Source organism: Branchiostoma floridae, chromosome 4 (assembly GCF_000003815.2).
Source record: "Branchiostoma floridae strain S238N-H82 chromosome 4, Bfl_VNyyK, whole genome shotgun sequence".
In the NCBI taxonomy this organism is placed as follows: domain Eukaryota; kingdom Metazoa; phylum Chordata; class Leptocardii; order Amphioxiformes; family Branchiostomatidae; genus Branchiostoma; species Branchiostoma floridae.
The window spans coordinates 26386590-26410190 of NC_049982.1; the positions used below are offsets into that span (position 1 = coordinate 26386590).

Consider the following 23601-nt stretch of genomic DNA (forward strand, 5'->3'; position numbering starts at 1 on the left):
ATCGATTTATATTCCGTCCCTTAGGTTCCAAGGTATATACACAAAGAGGCATTCAAGCTACTTCAAATTTTAACATCATACTCTGTACTTTTACAGATTTATAAAGTTACTCTGAGACATAAGAAATGACAAAATTTCTCTTTTCTTTCCGCCACTGTTTATTTCATTCAAGAACTAGATCTCATATCTCCATAAAACATTAAGATTTTCTTGTGCAGCTTGTTTAGTTGTAGCCTATTGAGTATATATGCAAATTTTGGTTTTGATTAACAATTAATGTATCCATTGATCACATATTGCCACTCTACAGTGAAAATGACTAGCATGTGAATACACTGTGAAAACACAGATCAAAAACAGTACCTCCCTATGAATTAGTAGCCTCTTCTATTGACCCCATAACCTGGAATGTCTGTCAAGGTAGATAAATGACTAATTCTACTGACACTGAACACTTCTTCCTGTCACCTTTTGTTCTTCACTTCTTGCCACTCTGTGGTGAGACATGCCTATGCTAGTGCTGGTTTCAGCATCAAATAACATGACATAAAACCCCATCTTTGTTACCGTACCTTTAGCAGTACAATCTGGTTGATTTTCTGTTCCCTGGTGTGGAGGTCAAACTGGCTGTAGTAGTACTCGTTGTCCCCTCCATAGTCCACTGCCAGACTGCCTGTGACAGACGGGGCCTCCTTCCCCTCCGCTCCCTCCTCATCATCCAACAGTTCCTCCTCCTGGCTCGTCTTCGGACCCGTGCTCGCCTTGGTCGTCAATTCGACGACTTCCTTACGGGCCTGAGGGGCAAAAACGGCAAAATGATCACCAGCCCAATATCCTGTGTTTTAATTGATGGTCACATCAAGGTTTCCGGAAAAGGCAGGCTAGGCTAAAGGTAGGTTGGTTTACCTCAGTAGGTAGGCCACTTCTCCTTTTCCGGAAACCTTATACCAAGGCTACCAGAGTTTCCCTGTTCTGTTGTATTGCACTCCTTCTATCTGGCTGTCTTAGCAAACGTCTTAAAACTGTAAATATTGAAAATTTCACGGTGACCTTTCCACCACAATTTCCTGAACTGCAAATTTGCATTTACTAAATACTACAGCTTGAATTGTTCCAATGGCGAATTTCAAAACATTGCAAAAACCTCCCTTTTCCTTTCCTACTTGAAAACAAAACCACTCCAAAAGCACATGAACTTGGTTTTCTTAGTTTCTTCTTGCAGTTTTTTTGTAATAGTTGGTGGCATGTTCCTACCAGATTTAGACTGGTCAACACAGTAATCAAAAATAAAATAAATTTCAGACGTGATAGCACAACAAGCGTCTAGGGCATTTTTTTTCAAGTCCGATAAAAGTGCTCTTTTCCAGACAGTAATATGTGAAAATGCAATCTGTCAGTGCAGCTGCAGCGCTTCTTCATTGGTGACATAAACAAAGTGTGTTACAATATCCTTAATACGGTGTGTGCTCCCATATGTAGCATTACCTTACACTAAGTTACAGAAATACTACGTCTTAATATAATGTTACTGCAACTTTGATGTGAGTTGGAAAGTTATAAAATACACCTTGTCACCTTTGATGTTCATGCAGCATTTAATTTCACACCATCACATTATTGTTAACATTACCACCAGTTGGACAACATTTACCCAGAAATATGCATGCGTCAATGTAAACTGCAGTGGTGTATAGTACAGTAGAATAAGAGGGCAAAAGTACATTTTTTCCACAAATCATCCATTTTCATAGATTTTGACAGACAGCTTCTGATATTGGTGCAATAACATGAATATAAAAGCCTCTGGCCATTACAAATTCCACTTCAAATGTACTTTAATGCCCCCTGTTGACCTTTACATTGACTGCAGCATATCTAGGTTTGTTCAATCCTTGCACCCTTATACACCGTTACCACCAAATGCAAGCAGAATACAAGATAAGGACATAGGGCAAGGCCCCATACATTGATGTCAAAATCTGATATGACACTAGCATCATCAGAGAATTGATCGTCGGGTCCGGGGGTCCTGGACACAGCAAATGCTGCTTCATTTTTGCTGATTTCCTTCCAAGCCTGAGGTCAGCATGTAGGGTAGAAATCACTTGGGTTATACAACATTGTACCCAAAACTTCTAAATTGTTTTCTTATTGTTATAATATACAATACTCTAAACTTAAATAAAGTCTATAGAGACAGTGGGATCAGAGATTTGTTAACTTTGACTTTGGGAAAAGTATTGGTGCTTTTGCCTATGTGCAGATGGTGTTCAGCATCAGGGTGAACTTTGTTTGATTATGTGAACACAAAGGACAGACATGTTTGCCTTTGGACAGATGGTGTTCAGTGCCAAGGACATAGGTGTTTTCCTTTATGCAGATGGTGTTCATTACAAAAAACTGACATATTTGCCTGTGTGTTGATGGTGACCTTGGACAGGTGTACTTGTATGTAAGTGGATAGTATTCAGCACCAAGGACAGGCATGTTTACAAGTGCAAGGATGGAGTTCATTTTTATATGTGTGGATGGAGTTAAACACCACAAAGGATGGGTGTGATTGCCCATGTGTGGGTGGTGTTCAGCACCAGGGACAGATGTGTTTACCGATTTGCAAATAATCTCCAGCACTAAGGACAGGGGTGCTTACCTCTATGCAGATGGTGTTCATTACCAAGAACTGACATGTTTGCCTGTGTGCAGATGGTGTTCAGCACCAAGGACAGGTGTGTTTGCCTGTGTGTGGAAGGTGTTCAGCACCAAGGACAGGTGTGTTTACCTGTGTGTGGAAGGTGTTCAGCACCAAGGACAGGTGTGTTTACCTGTGTGTGGAAGGTGTTCAGCACCAAGGACAGGTGTGTTTGCCTGTGTGTGGGTGGTGTTCAGCACCAAGGACAGGTGTGTTTGCCTGTGTGTGGAAGGTGTTCAGCACCAAGGACAGGTGTGTTTACCTGTGTGTGGAAGGTGTTCAGCACCAAGGACAGGTGTGTTTGCCTGTGTGTGGATGGTATTCAGCACCAAGGACTTGTGTTTACCTGTGTGTGGAAGGTGTTCAGCACCAAGGACAGGTGTGTTAACCTGTGTGTGGAAGGTGTTCAGCACCAAGGACAGGTGTGTTTGCCTGTGTGTGGGTGGTGTTCAGCACCAAGGACAGGTGTGTTTGCCCGTTTGTGGATATCATTCAGCACCAAGGATAGGTGTGTTCACCTGTGCATGGATGGTGTTAAGCACAAAGGAAAGAATATCTATTACATGCATTGGTCTTAAAAGGAACTATAGTGTACCTACCGCAAGCTCTGCATTTTCTATCTTCCTAATTCTGGTGACCCGAGCTACTTCATCCATCTCCTGTTTAGTCCGTTCTCTGAGCGGGTAGTTGCTCACATCAGTGCTGGTGTGGAATGCCTGCCAGGTCAAAGAAAACATCTTTATCAACAATCCAGAAAAGGCTGTTGGCCTTTTTTCATGCGGCAAAGCGAGCTATTTTGATTTACCGATAATCATAGCCAGCCTGCTCTTGCATTATTGGTAAGATCTGAAATCTACGTTAAAACTGTTATTGACAAAGTCTTTGTCATGCGTGGTCAAATGCTGGAACAGGGTACCCTGTTGTGTCAGTTGTTATATTAAATGGAATAATCCAATGCACCCATTCCAAAACCTTCATCAAAAACAAGTCAATTCAACATCTTCTTTTACTTGCCATCAATTCTAAGTTTCAACATTTGCTACTGAACAGATTAGATTAATTTACATGTAAATCCTGCAATGTGAAGCTTGCTTACCAGTACATTGCGACCTTTGACCTTCATGGAATCCCAGCATTCCCTCTTGATGAGGTCGCGGAGGTACTGCAGGGCCAGCATCTTGAACTCCAGTTCTTCCCGCAGCTGTGGAACGGAAAAAAAACAACATAATAAATTCTAAACACTGTAAACTTCCCTTTCCCTCCTACCACCAAGTAAATCCATAATTTTGCAAAATGAAACGAATTTACAGAAACTTACAGCGGCAACCCTGTCATCAGCGGTGGCTTGCATCCTCTTCTGTTCCGCCGTGTCCAGGTTGAACTCTGACCTGTCCAGCTTCTCTATGTCAGGCCGCTCTGCATTCTCCGCCATCATGGAGTGGATCTAAGATAAAACACACTCAATGAATTGGTTTTGACAATTTGGTTTTATTTCTTATTAATCAAGTATGATTTCTTATTTATCGATACATATTCATGTTAACCATCATCATGATTTTCATTTCCTTGCACAATTGTCTGTGTTTCAGCAGATATTTCCATAGTAGTAGTAGTAGTCCACTGTATTCTGCTGATGCAGTGGTCTGGACACTCTTATATTTCCATATGCTACATATAATAGGTACATCTCACCACACCAGTGATAGGAAGAGTTGCAGGAATGACAGGAAGTGGAGTTCATACTTGGTAAAATATGTCAATCATCAACCTAGCTGACAGACATTCTAGGTCATAGGGTCAAAGGAAGAGGCTACTGATTCACAGGGAGGTATTGTTTATGGCCAGTCTGTTTTTTTACTGTCATCATTTACCATTTGCCAATCACATTCATAACGTGGCAGGAAGTGATCAATGAACATGTGTAATGTGACGAAAACTCATAAATAGCAGTAGAAAAACTGAAGATGGGACAGAATGACATTGAGTTGCAGGATATGAGTTCTGAGTGCACTTACAGTCCTGCGCATGTCCCTGATCTGAGACCTGAGATCCTTCTTCAGCTCAGAGAACTGCTGACTCTCCAAACGAATGGCCTGGAGAAAAAGAGCACAATGTTACTTTTGATGAGACTGAAAAATATTCCATTGTGAAAACATATAGCCTCAACAGCATAAGAAATTTACACAAAGTTTATTCCCTCTTTTTGTGAGCTGCTTTTTGTACATACTGAGACACAGTCATGCTAATGTGTGCTGCATCAAATATTGATTCTAGATGTCAAAGGTGAAAATTTACTATGTGACTGAATGGATCCGATGTTGCTGCAAATCTTGAAATGTTTGCGGTTTTGTTTTTATAATACATCAATGAAGATCCAGGTAATAAGATATGCCAAAAAGCAGTTACTTGATCAAGCAACTGGAAAAAATTCCATAATCATATCCAGTAACTGCTTTTGGGCATATTTGTCTTCATTGTAACAGTTTTACTTCCAGTGACATCTCCACTGCATATACGCATTTCCAAATAAATTCCATCTGTACCATAGACAGCAAACTTAAAACACTGCAAAAACCTCCTTTGTTATTCTACCACAGAAATAAGTGCGTTTACAGTACCTGCTGTATCTTGGTCTCCAGCCAGGTGGCGTCGGATGCCGGAGTCGGGGTGGGGGTGGTGAAGATCTCGTCCTTGGACATGGCCTCCTCCTTACGACTCCTCAACTGTGTGGAGTACATGACAATCATGTTCAACCAAGCAACCATTCTTCAATACACTGATTCTGACTTTCTATCACAATTAGCAGTTCAACCAATGGGAGAATAGCAATTAACAGTTTGACCAAAGAGAGAGTAGAACATGCAAATTGTACCATGACCATTTTTCAATAGACTGATCCTGACACAGTCCATTACAACTAGCAGTTTAACCAATGACAGAATGGCAATTAGCATTTAATGACCAATGAGAATGTGGCTGCATGACTGACAAATAGTTGTTTTGTTATTACTAATTGCATTACTTTGCATATCTGCATGTACATGACTATATAGTGAAGGCCATGCTGCCACCTATCTTTACATCATTACAAAATGTTGTCTCTATCGTTAATCATTAAACAAAATATGTGCCTTCTGCAGTACCTTATCTTCCTGCTGGGTGGCAGAGTTAGGCCTGGAGTCCGTGTGGGAGACCGTTTTCACCATGGACCATTCCGGCATGGTTGCGGCCGACGCCCCCTCCAGTCGGCGCAGGCTATGCATCTTGGTGTTGTGGCCGCGAGCAAACTCCATGGCTTCACTGGCCTCTGCCTTGCCAGCTGGGCTAAAACTTTATACAGGGACAATACATAATTAGCATGTATGTTGGGAAAGAGAGACATATACAGACTGAGGTTGAAAATTAGTCAAGAACAAATAGAACCATGGAGAAAATAGTGCAATCACACAAACATGTCTTCCTCTTCTCTAATGTCATCCTCAGTTGAGATGAAGCAAGATACTATCATGTCACCTTATCTATTGCTACAGCTCCAGTGTTACATTGTTTTAAGCTACAGTCCCCTCTATTACGTATAGGTGTGACAGTATTGGGGACTTCTTTCATGTGTAGAGGTTTGGCACCTGCGACCAACGCTAAATTGTAGCATACACTGGGTCGCCGGCTTTACATCACCATACGAAATGATGAATGCAATCCCTTACAACATTTTCATGTTGGGGCCAACACTAGGATTGAACCCCGGCCTACAGCTCCAGGGAATTTGATTCAAAGCAGTATAACTATCACTTAGTAATTGTCCCCATTCTGAATACAACAAATTCAGGTATTCCAGTTTGTGGTTCATTTATCTTTAGCAAGAATGCTCACATTTTGAAGAACATGCTCAGGTTCAGAACTGTTGTTAAAACATTGCAAAAGACTTCAAAGTCAAAAGCAAGTAAAAGCATGATGAGATACTTACTTCCACTTGTAGCAGGAGAGCGTGCCGTCCTTCCTGCCGATAGTGAAGAGGTACTGCATGTCTGTGCTGAACCTCATCCACCTCACACCTCCTGTGGCAAAACTGTGGGCCACCACCTCGTTCCACCGTTCCTGTAGGCATACACACCGGCAATGGTAATGCTTGACTGATATGGAAGACTATTGTACACGTCAAGCATTTTAAGATCTTTTAAACCATTTTCAACTTGAAGTCTCTTGAGACCTTTTAAAAGCATTTTGGGGTCTTTAGGCATCTGGAGAAGTATCTTGAGATGTTTTAACATATCTAGAGAGCTTTTTTTTTGTGATTTGTTCAAAGAATCTTGAGATTTTAAAAGATCTTTTCAAAGCTTCCTAAGATTTTCTAATCCTAAGATTTGTTTAAAGCATTGTTTGAAATATCTCAAGATAAAGGCAATACATCTTAGGATTGAAAAGATTCTGGTCAGCAAAAAGTCTGAATGTGTTTTTGAATAAATCTAACAATTTCTTTTATTTTTATCAAAACATGAGGATCCTGGCCAAATCATTGGAAAATTAAATCTGAATCTAGACATCATTGGAAATTCTAAATCTAGATAGTTATACTCAGATAACCACAATATGTTTGCAGACAAGTACTCACGATCTGCTGTAGTGTCCTGACGGCCACCCTGCCATCAGGCGAGCAGGAGGCCAGCCACTGCTGGTGGGTGGTCAGCAGCACAGTACCCCCGGGCAGCTGATGACTCAGGTACTCTTCATCAGGGTGGAGTGTGTGGTTATTCTCCTCATCCTGGAATAACACGACAAGGTGTATATTATACATTGATGAAGGTAATGAGATACTCAATACATTATGTTACTCAAGCACAGTCCTTTGGATAGGATGTTAAATGGAGGTCCCGTGTTTGAGGAGAGCTATAACTCCACCTGGAGCATGTCAAAGAACCTACTGCACTTATCAAAAAAAGGACCAGTAGCGGTCCTTCCCGGTGTGAGTAGATCGAGTAAAACCTGTCCGGATATGCAGTTTGCATTACTCACAACAAACCTGGAGTGTTACGACAATAGGAAGTTTACCAGGTAATACTTAGCAATACAATGTAACAAACAAATGAGCAAGTGTTATAAGCTTATCCAGTAACTCGAATAGCTTTTGTATTAAATTTTATAATTATATAATGTTACCATACGTTACAGGTAATGTCTTTGACATGTGCTTTTAGACTTTGCTCAAATACAATTTCTATCATACCTATTAGCCATGATAACATTTGATATGAGTGTTCCGAATCTGTATTTTATAGTATTCCATGGGCTTCCACTTGTATCCTACAGGCTTTCGCATAATGATTCAAACATGTTCACCACAAACACCAGGGCTGGAAATACTGGGTGCATGTGCACCCAGGTGCACCCAAAATAGGAACTGTGCACCCAATTTTTTTTCAGTGGGTGCACAGGGTGCACCTAAATATTTTCTTAGGTTTATATATGGAAAGATATCAAGTGTACTAGTATACATCATATTCTTGACATCTAAGTGTTAGAAAGATAATAAAGATGTCTGTCATGTTACTTGTGTAAGAAATTGATAGCTTGTAACTAAGTTTTGTTCTTAGGTGTTTTTTTTTACATTCTACTTAAATCTACTTAAAGTGGTGCACCCAAAATTGTTTTGGTGCACTCAATTTTTTAAGCTGGGTGCGCCAGTGCACCTAATCCCAAAAATGAATTTCGAGCCCTGAACACTGATATCAAAAATTTAAGGGTCTCACTCCAAATATTTTGTGGTAAAATTTTTCTTTTTTTTATTTATCTTCTTTTTTATTTTTATTTATTGACAATGATACAACTCATTACACGGATCTGCCTAGGCAGCTTTGGGCTGGTAGCGGCAGATCCACAGAGATACAGACGAACATACATAATCGGTCGACGTGATCGCACATGTTCGCACATGTTTGCACACGACGGGGTTATACCGCCCCTTACGGGGTGGCATACCCTTTCATATGCGCCAGGTCTCCCGTCCGGGTGAATGATGTAAATCACCGTGAGCTGAAGCTAGGTACTCATTTTCACCTGAGTATAGTGAGGAAAGCCGTGTAAAGTGCCTTTCCCAAGGGCACAAGATCGGTAACACGGCAGGCGGATTCGAACCCGCAACCTCTCGGTCACGGGGCGAACACGGTCCCACTGCACTACGCGGTCCCACTAGGTCCAAAATTTTTCTTGGGGGCAAGTTGAACCTGGAGCCAAGAAGCTGGCCTGTGTAGGTCCTGGAAACAGTCTGGCACCCAGTCTATATCATATAATATATCCTGCACCACTCACCTCTCCCTTAGTCTGTGCCAGGTTAAACCTCTGCATCCTCTTGTTGTTGTGCGCTAGTGCATACAGAAGTCCCCCCGGCGCCAGGCAGGCTCCATAACAAGGCACGGACAGATTCCACGTCTGCTTCTGAACTCCCTCGTCTGTAAAGTCACATCTGGTGCTACCGTGGACACTGGTGGGATCTGCAGAGGGATGTTATGATTATTGCTTTATTGCATAGCCTTATTGCATAGTCTTCCAGCGTTCAAGGTTTTGAACAATATGAAGAAACATAATGTTAATGTTGACAAGTGAACTTGGTCACAGTGCAGTTAAAAGTAGGAAACAAATCTTTGACCAAATGGAAGTGAAAGACTTTTTTTTAGCTCAAAGGGACTCAATGAACTGTTGAGCTACTCTTTTGCTGGTTGTGACAAACAAAGAAGACAGATATGTACAACAAACATGTATGTAGGTTCCTTGTTCCAGACAAAAATTCCCCTTAAGCTCTTTTTGTCCTAAGAACTGAAACTCTTTTCAGTAGCGTGCATGTCAGGAAAGCAACACAGCTTGGGTTCAAACTTACAGCTTTTTCCCAATGGACTACACACGTTACCAAGTAGATCACTTGTGTCCAACTGATTTGACTGTACTGTTGATGTTATAAACTAAATGATGTTATCAACAAGTAGAATTGTCATGATTGACTTTACCTTTCAGCACAGCATCTGACAGGTCAAACTTGACCAGCTGGGTCGCAGGCGCTTGCGGACGAGCCTGAGGGGAGGGGTCGGAGGTGACCGCAACCTTGACTCCTGACCCAGAGTTCCCCTCGTTCAGCACAGACACGCTGGTGATTTCTCCTGCGACAGCTGTGGAAAAATGCAATAAGATTACAGTAACTTCATTTACTTTTGCATTTGGTTTTATTTTGCAGTACAAGAGAAAAGGAGGCTTTAGCCCTGATTTTTTAAAGTTTGCAGTTGAAAGAATTCTTTACCACAGTAAAACATTATAAAATTCATATTAACAATTGAGAGGTCAGCTTGTGAATATCACAAACATTTTAAGATTTACAGTAAATGTAAAAAAAATGTGTAAGAAACATACCTATGTAGCCCAGGATTTTGAACTCTGTTGATGGTCGAGGGTCCATGACGAACACATATCCATCGTCTGAACCTGTCACCAGCACTTTTCCTTCCCTGTCATGCCTGCAAAGAGATGTAACACAGTCAGGACCTTTCCATGACCTATTTGCTGTACGTGCTGTATCTTAATCATATCATGCCAACCCGAGCAAACTCAAGTTCATAAAATCAATGCACCTCGCGTCAACAATTTGCCAATTCGAACAAAAGCACCAGGCAAACCGTTTGACAATTTTGAACAGTGACAGACACAAGCAAGTTCCAATCGTCTGAATTGAAGTACGGGTTGTACCCGTCAGAACACTGATATCGGACGTAAATGGGGTATGATATGAAATGTAGTTTAATGAAGATTTAAGAAAATTGCAGTCTTGCAAAAAGCTAACCCCCTTGACAGAAGCGATGGAGAACAGCAATCAGACCAAGACGACTTGACGAAACGTCCAACCCTTGCAAGACAGGGAACAACAGACGCTAAACCAAATAGTGAGTGAGAGTGAGTGTTTAATACAGATAAGTCTAGATCACCCGTATGAAACATTATCACTGTCCAGGTATGCCATATCACACAGACTTACATGAGGTGCAGTACCGGTCCCTGGTGCATGTGGTGTCTGTAGATGATGCGGGGGCTCTGTAGGTTGGACAGGTCCACAAAGTACACATGTCCAGACTTGGTTCCCACTGCTGCTACCTCTGTGGAGGGGCTGCACACCAGGCTAGTGGCCTGGAACATAAGAATTATATCCCTTTAAAGATGGATTCCCAATGTTAGTGTCATGATTGTGACTAGACTTAGTGTCACAATGGTAGACTAGTGACACTAGTGTGGTAGCCTTCAGAGTAGCTGTGGCAGAAATGATATATGGCAATAGCATGGTAGCTAGTTGTGGCAATACTACACTACCATATGCTAGACTAAGTGCCATTTTCTGCACTTCTAAAATACAGGAATGAAAGACTTGTTTTGCAACTTCAATTCCTGTTACAACATTCATGGCCTCTTTTGTCAAAAGGTTAAAGGCATCTCATTCTTTCTCAGCCCCCATTTTGTTTTCAATTTGCACTCTCGCTTTAGATTTAGAGTCTTGTCATCATTTGCTGTGGCCTAAATCTATACTGTATCACTAAGTCCATGTAGCACCTTACCTGCACGCCTACAGGTATACAGGTCACCAGGCTGGGTTCTTCAACTGACCACACCTGTACTTCACCATCCTCACGGCATGTCTACAGGGGGCATAAAAAATATCTTTAGGGAAAAAAACAAAGCAACCAACAACTGTCTAAATTGACAAATCAGGACTGTCTGAGGAGAACATTTATTATCATGGGGTCTGTATGGGGGATGTGGTCAGTGCTCTATGCTAAATTCAGAAAGGCAGCAGCTACATATCCCATTAATTCAGCAGATTGGCTTTGCTTTACTCTAAATTCAGGCAACAATTATGCCAAACGTAGAATGCAACAATGACAATAAATTTCAGCGGTCCGACTACAAATTACTTGGAATCAAAATGACTGAATATATTCTACACAAAAGGGCATGTTGGCCCCAATAATGACATGCCACTGAATTGTCTTGATACTGACCACACAGTGCTTGGTGCCAGGTCCGAGGGGAGCCAGGCCAACCATGTTCCCAAAATGGACGTCAAGAAGGTCCGCCACAGATCCGGGGGCACCTGGGTCATAGATGTGTACGGAGCCCTACAGATAGGAAAAAGATGACAATGAATAAAAAATAAAATAACCAGACAGGGAGCAGATTAGTTTTGTTTTGCACTCATGATTTGGATTAGGAATCGGGTATACTCCACATTCTCATTTATGACTTCAGGGGCATGAGACTCTTTTAACCATCTCCCTACTAAAGTAGCCTTTTGGGCAACAAATTAGTATTGGCTATGGGGTATGGCTGCAGAGAGGAGGTTAAAAAGTGAAGCTTCAAAACTGTGACGAACTTTTGGGATCATACCATTTTCGTACACTTGGGCAAAAACTGAAGCATACAATTATTACATAACTACGGTCCCTCTGTGAGGAATTAGACTACATGAGTGTTTATTCATAGTAACTGTTGTACAAACTGAACACTCAGTCAGGCAGTTTTAACATAACTGTTACAGTAACTATCACTTGAAATTGCATCCAAAACGTCTACAAACTATATATAGATTTCATATTTCTATAGGAAGCTGAGAGTGTGAGATGACTCCTGACCCTTGATGTGCCCACAGCCAGGTGCTGGTAGTCAGCGGAGAAGCCCAGCGAGGTGATGGGACTGGAACCCTTGTACACGTCAGACAGGTGCCCGTCTTTGGAGGCCAGGCTGATCAGTCGTAGGGTGCCGTCCTGACGGAACAAAGAAAGATATCAGAAAGTGTCATTAAGATATTGAGCTAATAGCCTGATTCTGACTGTCAATTATAATTAGCTGCTCAACCAATGAGAAAATGGCAGTAAGCAGTTTGACCAATGAGAGAGTGACTGCATGATTGGCAATCAGAAGGGTTAAGGTATTGGCTTATACAGTCAAATCTGTAGTTGATAAAGTCAAATCTGTACAAGTGACTGCTCCTAAATATCAACTTCCACAACTCAAATTAGACTCAGTCTGGTTTGATAAATGCATTGATGGACATGAGTGTCCATCTGTAGACTGATCCTGATGGTCCATCACAATTAGCAGTTCAACCAATGACAGCATGGTAATTAGGTGTTTGACCAATGAGAAGGAAGATGTTACATAAGGACCTGAACTTTTCACATCTACCAGTGGATTATGTCAAGGCTTACCTCCCCTCCTGCATACAGGCCGTTCTTGTGCAGTGTTATACAGTTTAAACTCCCTTCACGCAGACCCTCGGGGAGGAACACGGAGTCACCTCTCTCCAGCTTGGTTTCCTCTACTTTCTCTTGTTGTTGGCTTTCCTCAGCTGCTGGTTCTTCTGGGATGCCCTCTGATGAAATACACCAGTAGTGCAGGGTAAGTGTGGGATTACTTATAAAGCAACTGTCATACAAAGCTCATCATGGCCTCCCAACCTTTAATTTGTGTCTGGGAGTTTGTGGTTGGGAGATCATTTGTGGTTGGGAGTTGATCTGCAAAGTTACTCACTAATCATAAGTCTTTAAAATCATCAGCATTAGCTGACAAAATATTTGTAAAATCAAACTCAGAAAAGTTTGCTTGGACATGATCAGAGGATATCTAATGGTGGAGATGGTGTAATAGGATACTTGGGGAATTGGAAGTCACTGGTTTTGGATTTGATCCAATGTTGTGGACAGGCAGAATGACTCAAAGCAAAACCGACACATGTCGTTAGGGGTACCAATTTAGCACTTGTTCTGTGTGACCGGAAAGGTCAGGACGGGAGTGAAGTCTGCCATCTCTGTAGGCTAACCTGTGAGCGACGTTCCCCTGTGCAGGTCCTCCAGTGACCCAGCAGCCTGAGGGAGGATGGCGCTTGACTCCCGCGACAGGAGGCCCATCTCTGGCTTCAGCAGGATCTTTACTTTGTGTGTGTCAGCTTCAATCTGAAAAACATGAGGCATAATGCTGTTACCATGGACTAATTTTATTCTATGTATAGGATAACATTGACACACAGCAGCCATCTTTGCCGCTTTAAGGACATAGCACTTATAGCCAACTACTAAACTCGGCACAAAAAGTTTCGCATATCAACTTTGGTTGATCATATTTCTGATGTTTCTGCATCAATGTATTATATATAATATTATCAATTGAAAGCTTGTGTGATTCCCTTTCCTATGGTATCAAACTCATCATGATTGTAAACTCATGAAACGAGCATGGGGCCTGCTTACATGAGTGGGTCACCAATCGACTGTACTAGCAAAGATCCTGATGACAATCTCTGTTGATGGAGTCTCCACTGTCATCATAACTGGCAGAATTGTACTTAACTTTCCACTAATCTCTATTGACTATAAGAAGTCGTGAGTACCTTCATGAGCTGTCCCCCAGCACACCCTACGTAGATGTCCCCCCCGGGGCTCCAGCACTGAGACACCAGCTTCACTCTCCGCTTCACGTCCTCGCCCACGTCTAGGTTCTCAGCGTTCTCACCCACCACTCCCGCGATGGCGGCGCGCGTCATCTTGATCTCCGTGTTGGCGCCCGTGATGTGGATCGGCCGGTGGATGGGAGCCTCGTTCAGGTTCTCGCGCTCGGGGAGGGTGCCATCTTCTGCTGGGAGGTTCACCTTCCTAAAGAAGCATATTTAGAATGCATTCTGATGAATAAATGTGTCATGTATGAAATACGAAAAAGAAATAAAGGTTAAATGTGCCCCCTGGTAGCTTGTTATGGTACTGCAGCAGAATTCACAGTTTTTGAACCTCATGTTCTGAACATGATTTTTCAGTGGTAGATAGTTTTTGATTTCGGGGAAAAGCAGACCAGGTTTGAACCCCTACCAGCTTTCTGTGGTACTGCAGGGGCCTTTTTAGATGGAAACTTTGTAAGAGACCATTTGCTGTTAGCCATGTGGGAAAAAGAGGCATTGAAATTTTGGACTCCCTACCAGCTTTTTTCGGTATTGCAGGGGCCTTTTAGGATGAAAGCTTTGTATGGGAATATGTCTTATAAGCCATGTATAGGACATACAAAAAAAATAACATATCAAGTTTTTAGGTAAAAAGAAGCAGAACAGACAGATAGCGACTTGCTGCTTACGTTGAGCGGAGAAGGAATGTTTTGTTGCACTGTTCCACCTGCCACACAGACAGGTGCTTCTCTCCCAGCAGACACAGCTGTCTCCAGTTGGTCGGGCTGACAGTGAGGCTGGCCTGGGGAGGGGGGTGCGACACCGACTGGCTGCACAGAATGGTGCCGTTATGCCAGTTCCTAAAACAACGAGAGGTACAAACATTTGTCATTATCATCATCATCATCATTTAGCTGCTTCAATCAAAAATGCCTGCATCAAACATTATCACTGCCAAGGTATGGCATAATTAGATTGTAATCATGCAAATTAGGACTACTAGTAATTTGCATGTTAAATTTGGACATCTTGCATTCTATGACAGGACTTGCAAACACACTTGGTAAAAGAGAAAGATTGTTGATAGATATATTATTCTGCTACATTCTGCAATAGTAATTTCAAAAATGTAACACATGCTGCTTTGCAAAAGAAGAACACAAATAGATTAATAGGTCACCAAAAGATCAATTATGCAAGAAGGTCCTCAAAGGCAAAATGCTCTAATACAAATTAAAGTGATATATGTGTACCTGACAAATGACAGGAACTTCATACTTGCAACATTTGGAAGGTAGACAAAATTATCAAACATATATAGATTGTACCATATCATCTTGCTATGCTAGGATAAGACACTCATACTTGAGACATGTGGTTTCACCAAGTTTGTCTCACATGAATACAAGACTATACTGACCACACAGCGACAGAATGGTCAGGCACTCCTGAGTAAGTGGCCAGGTGGTAGCCAGCAGAGAAGCTGATGGACAGGTACTCCAGCTGGGCACCCTTTCCATCTGTAAATAAATTACAAATATTCACAAAACAAATAAAAACTTTTGATTTAAATAAAGTTGTGAGTCTGATACTCTGAGGTATGTAATTCTACAGAGTGTTTACATATATAATACACAACTCTTTCAAGCTTATACTTGTTCATATTTCATGCAAACTTTACTGAATGAGTCAAAATCACAAATAGCTCAATTGGTTTTCCTTTGCAGGAAAAATGGCAATGAAATAGATTTGGTTATAGACATATAAACTATAGTATATGATTTGAGTACCTTTCAAGACAGCCTGTTGTAAGAAGCCTGGGTACTGGTACACAAAGATTCTCGGCTGAGGACACAGCTCGCTAAACCCGAAGACGCCAAAGTTGCTGTTGACCGCAAGAGGGCCGACCCCTTCCCCAGGGGTGGGGAACACCGTCTCCTGCTTGGATTCCGTGTCAATGAACTTGACAGTGCTGCCGCAGGCATGGACCAGGGTCTTGGCATCAATGTACTGTGCTGAGGTACCATTGTAGCCTTGTGCCCACCTGAAAAATTATCAACACATTTAAGTATCTAGAAAGTTAAAGATTTACAAGTAAATATTATAATGTTTACCTTCACATGTTCTAGATAGTGTTAAAGCAATGTTCTGTTCTGCTCTTCCATTAATAGCCATCTACGGAAGAGTCGGTAATTCAAATTGACATTGAACGGAGGTTTGCCAGGCTTCCATCCGGGTGATTTGTAGTGAATCACCAACTCCAGACAGAATGGTTTGTTCCATCGCACATGTGGGGGTTCTTTAACATGCACGGGGTATGGCTCTCCCCATAAATGGGACCTCCATTTAACGTCCTTTCCGAGGGACGGCCCTAGCTGAAGCTTAGTAGGTACCCATTTTTCATTCTCTGGATAAAGTAAAGAAAGTCATGTAAAGTGCCTTTCCCAAGGGCACAAGATCGGTGACATGGCAGCCGGATTCAAACTCAAGACCTCTCGGTCTCGAGGCAAACACGCAGTTTATTCGTATTCAAATACATCCACACGCTTTGACCAGCCCCTTCAGTTCTGTCCTGCCACTTGCTACATAAGGTCATGTCTGCTCCTTAACCAGTAACCAGTCGTCTGGTCCAGGCTTGGAGAAGAAGAAGAGGAAGAGAAAGAAGCAAAGCAAAAACAATATTTGTAACGGACATAAAAAATACAGTCAGTCTACTAATTTTTGTCTTATGACTTTTTGTTTTGATTATTACAATCCACAGTGATAAAGAATTATACAAGAGGGCGGTATGTTGCTATTCTAAACATACCTCATCAATGTATGTCTAAAAAAAAAAAGACTGATCCAAAATTTGAAGTGACAATTTCTCTGCCCCCCTCCCCCACATAAACAATCACAGATGTTGCATCTAAGTTCAGCAAACTTCTTCTTCTTCTGTGTGGAAAATACTTTTTTCAAGCGTTTAAATCGTTACAAACAATACTCACTGTAACTCGAGAGTTCCTGCAGCATCCATGTCTCCAGTAAGAAGAGCAGGAATCGCCTCTTAAAATCCAGAAACGTCCCAAATCCGAGTTTATTTCAGCAGTTTTGCACGACGTTCCACAACATTTCCAGAGGGAGGGCTCCAGATTTACCGAGCGTTACTATGGAGACCAATGCGCATGCGCGAGATGGCAGGATGGTTTCCCATTTATGCAAATTAATTGTTTGCATTTTGCTAGATTTCCAAATAATACAGACTATCAAAAGACTTTTGTCTATCAGATAACATTTGATTTCCTTACCATTATCACATCTATGATTAGATAACTTATCAAAATTAACGTTAGTTACGTATCATGATAGTGATGTAATCAAATCAAAAATTTAGCTGTTGAAAGAATTCTATGTCTATGCCTACTTAAAATGTCAGGATAACTGTATTCAAACCTGAATATATTTTATCATTTTAATACTAATAATATAAAACTTCAATGAAAATTACAATAAAAAAACTAAGTATTATTCAGCTCCCAAAATTAGACTTATATTCTATATTTTTATGTCAGAAAAGTAAGGCACTGATATTTGTACTATAAACAGCTACTACCTAAAACACTATCCACATGCGACGGACAGCATGTCATGACCTACACAAGGGACAAGGTTCTGTGACATTGGGAAACTTTTAGGACTTCTTGTGGTCAGTTTCGACCATGGCTGGCTGCAGCCCCTTCCTCTACACAAGGCGGGTGCCTCTAGTGAACTATATCCGCGAGAACAAGGGTCTCCTTGCGCAAGCTTTTCGGCGAGAGCTCGCGACAAAATCGGGATGTCGTCTGGAACAACCATCATGGCGGTCCATGGCGTACAAGTTTTTCTTCCCTAGTCTACACGACAGTGTGGTCTCCATAGGCAGGTTTCTCGCCCAGCAGTTCAACGTTTACGCCGCTCAGAGAATCCGCAGGATGGGGCAAGTGTGGAGCCTGTACAGGGACATTTATAACGACAAGACGGTGAACTTTATGGTGTCTAGGTTTGGTCGGAGGTTGGGCGCAAAGTCGGAGAGAAGCCACCGTTGGTACGTGATGTTCGGAGCAGTGTGCTTCGCCTGGGACAAGGAAAGGATCACCGACCAGGAGTTAGACTGGTGAGGATAAGACACATGTTTGTCTTCAAGAGTTTGAAAGGGGCATAGGTATCTTAGGATAATTTACCATGCTACGCTTCAGGCATGCAGCTTACTGTTGATGTTAAAATTGTTGCGGTGGTTGAAATTATGTTTGCGTTTTTTGCCAAAAAAATTTATGACCCCAGTCATAGCTCTTCATTGCAAACATATAACTGCCTCAAAAATTCTTGTACTGTTTTCTGTCTGCCAAATTGCTTGTACAAATCGGTAAGTTAAAAAAACACTGAACGGTCCATTTTCTCACTGCATTTACAGTACGTAGCTTTGAAACTTTTGTGGCATCTCACCCAGAAGGAAATGAAATACATAATCATACCATTGACACAAAAATTTGTCCGGTTACAAATTATGCAGGTATAAACAGGATGTCCAGAAAATTATAAGCTATGTAAAAAGTTGTTTATTTATTTGTAACTACATCATTTTGGATGGTGACATAAATTTGGCTGGCCAGTGTATGGCGACTTGAGGCAATAGCCTCAGTGTCAAACCTCTGCACTGACTAAGAACACAACACACTAAGGGTGGGTATTGGTACATAAAATTCAGATACAGGTCTGGTTTAGGTCCAGAGGATCAGATCCAGGTCCGGACTTTGACATGGGGACTGAAAATTTGGGTGCAGCAAGGAGGTTAAAAAATTGTTGCGTGCAGACTGAAAGTGGTACTCTTGAGACCAAGGTTGACTGTGGAAATTTTCTAGAAATACTACAAAAGTATTAAGCTTACTCTTACCAGCTTGCTCTTATAATTTTATTGGACCGCTAAGCCCAGTAACAGGTGAACACCTGCTGATATAATCTGTTCATTTTCTAATAGGTCCAAAATCCAGTCCACTGATTTCTACCAGGTCCTTTTTTTTTTCAAACAGTCCAACAAGAAAAAATGGTATACCATACCGGTGCTTGGCTAGGTTTGGAAATACAGGAACGGTCAGCCTTTTTACCGGAAAACAGAGGAAAACACAGTTAAACACCGGAAAACACACGAAGGAGTGTATAATCTACTGAAATACAGTATGTTTTGATGAGTAAACATGACAGATCGCTATGTTTTGCCACAGAATAATCTACATATGGCCCTGGAATGAAGAAATAGTCAGAAAATGCATGAGACGACGGGCCGGACAGCCGCCGCCACTCGGCGGACTGGACGTGCTGATTGTGCAACGTTGACGGCTAGAAGAAGCAAGAAATACAGAAAACAGATTCTTATCACAATCCGAGTAAATTCATATATATTATATTTATGCCAATATATAACAGATTTTTGCACTGAAGTTCGGTAGGTATCAGCTGTCTTGTTGTGAAAGTATCAGACCCCGCTAAACTAACATGTATTCTGCAATGAAAACAAACATGGCCGCCGGGTGGCGGCGGTCCGGCCCGTCGTCTCATGCATTTTCTGACTATTTCTTCATTCCAGGGCCATATGTAGATTATTCTGTGGCGAAACATAGCGACCTGTCATGTTTACTCATCAAAACATACTGTATTTCAGTAGATTATACACTCCTTCATGTGTTTTCCGGTGTTTAACTGTGTTTTCCTCTGTTTTCCGGTAAAAAGTCTGACCCATACAGGAATACCAGTGTCCACAAGCCACTCACATGACTGTGATATCGCTTCAGTCACCTTGCCCTCCTGCTTTTGTGGATAGACATGTGTAACCAGAGTGCAGGGATGTAATTTAGGTACACGTGTACACTAAAGGGCAGGCACATGCCTCTGCCTCTTTTAGCTGCATGTGTATGTACCCACCCTAAACCATTGCACTGTAAACTGTTAGTACATGTACCTCGACGAACTTTGTGACCTTGGCCGAGTTGGTTTACCCCAGTACTGGTACCAGCTGTCTGGTCCAGCTGTGCCACCAGCCATGTACATGTCATATTACAAATTTATGTAGCTACAGGGTTCTCACTATAATTTGCATGGTACAAGCCTTGATGGAGTGCATCTAACTGAGGTATGGTAACAGTAGGAGGTCCGTCATCATACCCGTGGAAATTTCAAAATTGATAACCCCCAGAAGTAAAGTTTCCACCATGTTATAGCCTTGTTCTAAAATGAAACATAAATCTAAAGGGTCATAGAGTTCCATGGTAAAAAAAAACAAAAAAAACATCTCTATCCTGCCCTATTCTAGTTTTAAAACAGCACAGGGGCCCAAATCACAGCATACATAGCATAGGGGGTCCAAGTCACAGCTAAGGTGGCCCTACACTCAAACTATGCTAGCTAGAACGCTGAGCTACCTTGAATTCACTCTACGTACATTTTGTTTTTCCGATTATAGTTACATCCAAGACATGTGGGATGTCCAGAGAATGACAAAGAACACTGCCAACAACAGAAACAGCAGTCGCCAGGCCAGCACAGAGGTGGACAGCAGGAACAGCAGTGAACAGCAGGAGATCAGCTGTTCCTCCTTCCTGAACAGCTGGGAGAGGGTGATTGACAGGACCGACCTGAAGGTGTGGAGACAGCCCATGCAGGGCAGCAGTCTCTACCAGTACAAAGGTCAGGGATTTTCTGGTGTTCAATATCAATATCAATAACTTCTTTTGTCTAAGAATAAGCAGCTAGAGAATTTAGAACAATGGAAAAACCTCCTTTTTCTCTTCTACTACATTTAGTGATACTACCACGAAACAATTTTACACTATTTAACTTGTCAGTTTTTTTTAACTCGCATATATTTATACTTAACCAACAACGCATCTTCCCTGCAGTATATGGAACCTTCCATGATATCTCGGCTAGAACCTTCTTCAATGTTCAGGTGAGGCTGATGTATCTCATCCTTTTAGTTATTGTTTTCTCAGAAGGGCACTAGGCATCATTTTTGATATCTCAGGTGTTTAAATTTTCAGACTTGAACCCTTGCCTTTTGGTTCTAATTTTTGACAGTGAGAAATCAATTTGATTCATTGTTTGAAAAGACTTTGAACTACATGTACTCAATAAACCATTTATATTTGTTCTTTGAATCTAAATTTCAGATGGAATAAAACTAACAGAGTAAAGAATGCCTTTTTTACTTTTTTCTGATGTCAGTTACATGTTTTTGGTTTGTTATGTCCAATGCATTTTGTGTTGTAGAACTTGATACCAACAAGTAAATGTGTGCAGCTTTTGCTGTCAGATGTGCAAAGGTTATAGCCTGGGTACGCTCCGGCGTTTATTATACACTATATACAGACGCTTCTAGCTCTGACATTTATCATACACCATATACAGTTGCTTATCTGCTGTTCCGTCTGGGATCCTTGACCACGTTAACGTCGGAAATCGTCCAAATTTTGGACGAGGGCGCTGATTGGTCCCTACACATGAGCGAATAAAGGAATGGGCTCAAGAGCTAGTTCGAACAGGCATTCTAACACGCGAAGGGCAGGGGGGCCTGTTGTCATCAAATGAGTGCTCTAGAACCCATTCATTAATTTGTTCATTAACTCACATCACCACCAAAAGTTTGAATGCGCAGGTTTCCAGGCGGGTAGCAGAAGCAAACATAGGAGCAAACTACTACCTGGATGGTACCCAGGCTACAAAAGTTAGGCATGACAGGTTGTTCAGTTTAATACAACCAGCTGCTGCCACAATGAGTTTTTGAAGCTGGTGTAATATACAGAAGGGTGGTTGGTTGGTCATACCAGCTATATAGATACATGTACAAACAGATACTAATGTTACTGCCCCCCCTCCCTACAGCTGGACCTGAACTACAGGAAGGAGTGGGACAAGCTGGTGGTGAAGCTGGAGGTGATTGACAGGGATGATGATGATGGGTCAGAGGTCGTCCACTGGGTCATGCACTATCCTGTAAGATTTGGCTTTCCTTTTGTTTAATAATAACTTATGTTAGGTGGGGAGGGGTGTCATTTTACAATGAGGTCACTCATGTGAAGATCTGCTTAAAGTTTGTGGGATCATATGCTGAAGCAACATTGGCGATGAAAAGAAATGGTTGAAATAAGTACTAAAGGATAAGGATATGTTGCAATTATCATGTGTGTAGTGTACTGTAGACCATTTTTGGCACATCTGTAAGCTCTACAATATACTTAGTCTACAAGTCACACCCAAGCTGGGGTTAAACTCAACTGAAAGATTACATGTGTGTTTATCAAAATACACCTGTGTAGAAAACAGCAAGCCTTCATGACTGTTATATGAGTGTAGTTATTGTTGTCTCTTGTTTGAAATCATTGATTAAGACCAGTCTGCCCCCCTCCCTCCCCACAGTACCCGATGTACAGTCGAGAGTATGTCTATCTGAGACGACACAAAGTGGACACTGATGCAAACATCATCGTTCTGGCATCCAGGTAAGGATTGTCTGGAATTAACAAAAAGGATAACATTGCAGCAAGATGATTTCAATTTTTTTATTCGCCTTCCACTAGATGTCAATTGCTAAGGGACCGTACAGCGTCCAGAATCAGATTTGAATTTGATTTTTTTATTGGAATATGGTGAAAGATGTGAACGTATGCTTGAACAAAACACACAGAACATTAAAAGAATTGTTCTTTATCCATGAAATGAATGGATCTGTCAAATCTTTGCTTTTTCTGGGGTCGCTCAGCCTTTAGTGGAAAGTTTCAAACAGTTTTATCTTTTATGCATGCATTTTATTCTATCAGTTGCATTATCCTTGTACCTTGTACCTTGGTCATTATCATACACCTACAAAAACTGTAGTTAAATGTTCACAATGTTGTTCCTCCCTCCCTTAAACTCTCACCCAGATCGGTGGAGCACCCAGACTGTCCAGAAGGTGACCAGTACGTCCGTGTGGGCACCTACAGTTCTAACATGGTCATCAAGCCACACAGAACATTTGATGAGGTCAGTTTTTAGATGGACATAGATCTATTTGTTGCTGTACAGAAGTGTAAAATGTTGTTTCTTTTACTGTCACGTTTTTCACAATTGCTCTCATTTCTGGTGCACTATAGTATAAATTGCGCTTTTGATTGTAATTGTACCTACCTATACATCTACCTACTATATCTGTATATTTACAATATGATGTTGACAATACCAGTATCCTGATGCATTTCAGTTTTACATTGTTAAACTACAGTACTTGTTGGCTCACTAGTAAAAGCAAAGTATCTCTGACTACCACTGAGATCACATGTACTAGAAAAATTATATTTTTGTATCCTCTCTGTGTACAGGATGGGTTTGACTACATCCTGACCTACAACGATGACCCCAAGGCCTACTTCCCATCCTATCTCTCAACTGGATGCCAGCTCTGTATGTCAGTTTA

General features: G+C 41.5%; 2 protein-coding genes across 2 annotated transcripts in view; one reads left to right on the top strand and one right to left on the bottom strand.

Annotated features, from left to right (window-relative positions):
• The window catches only part of LOC118413532 (cilia- and flagella-associated protein 43-like), a gene marked incomplete in the record, with an annotated part of 29634 nt that extends 12195 nt beyond the window's left edge, over positions 1-17439 (bottom strand). Inside the window, 23 exon segments of the mRNA XM_035817055.1 lie at positions 577-794; positions 3289-3405; positions 3786-3890; positions 4008-4133; positions 4705-4782; positions 5308-5412; positions 5833-6019; positions 6654-6784; positions 7299-7448; positions 8993-9174; positions 9685-9843; positions 10082-10185; positions 10701-10849; positions 11272-11352; positions 11716-11832; positions 12346-12477; positions 12922-13085; positions 13533-13665; positions 14100-14361; positions 14831-15001; positions 15562-15661; positions 15932-16185; positions 17129-17439. Coding sequence (XP_035672948.1) covers positions 577-794; positions 3289-3405; positions 3786-3890; positions 4008-4133; positions 4705-4782; positions 5308-5412; positions 5833-6019; positions 6654-6784; positions 7299-7448; positions 8993-9174; positions 9685-9843; positions 10082-10185; positions 10701-10849; positions 11272-11352; positions 11716-11832; positions 12346-12477; positions 12922-13085; positions 13533-13665; positions 14100-14361; positions 14831-15001; positions 15562-15661; positions 15932-16185; positions 17129-17157 — 3254 coding nt within the window.
• Positions 17440-17724: 285 nt separating this feature from the next.
• The window catches only part of LOC118413695 (stAR-related lipid transfer protein 7, mitochondrial-like), a 6642-nt gene continuing 765 nt past the window's right edge, over positions 17725-23601 (top strand). Inside the window, exons 1-7 of the mRNA XM_035817224.1 lie at positions 17725-18273; positions 20614-20837; positions 21050-21099; positions 22032-22142; positions 22566-22648; positions 23072-23171; positions 23507-23596. Of these exons, the coding sequence (XP_035673117.1) occupies positions 17840-18273; positions 20614-20837; positions 21050-21099; positions 22032-22142; positions 22566-22648; positions 23072-23171; positions 23507-23596 (1092 nt within the window). The 5' untranslated portion in view covers positions 17725-17839. The remainder of the gene's footprint in view (positions 18274-20613; positions 20838-21049; positions 21100-22031; positions 22143-22565; positions 22649-23071; positions 23172-23506; positions 23597-23601) is intronic.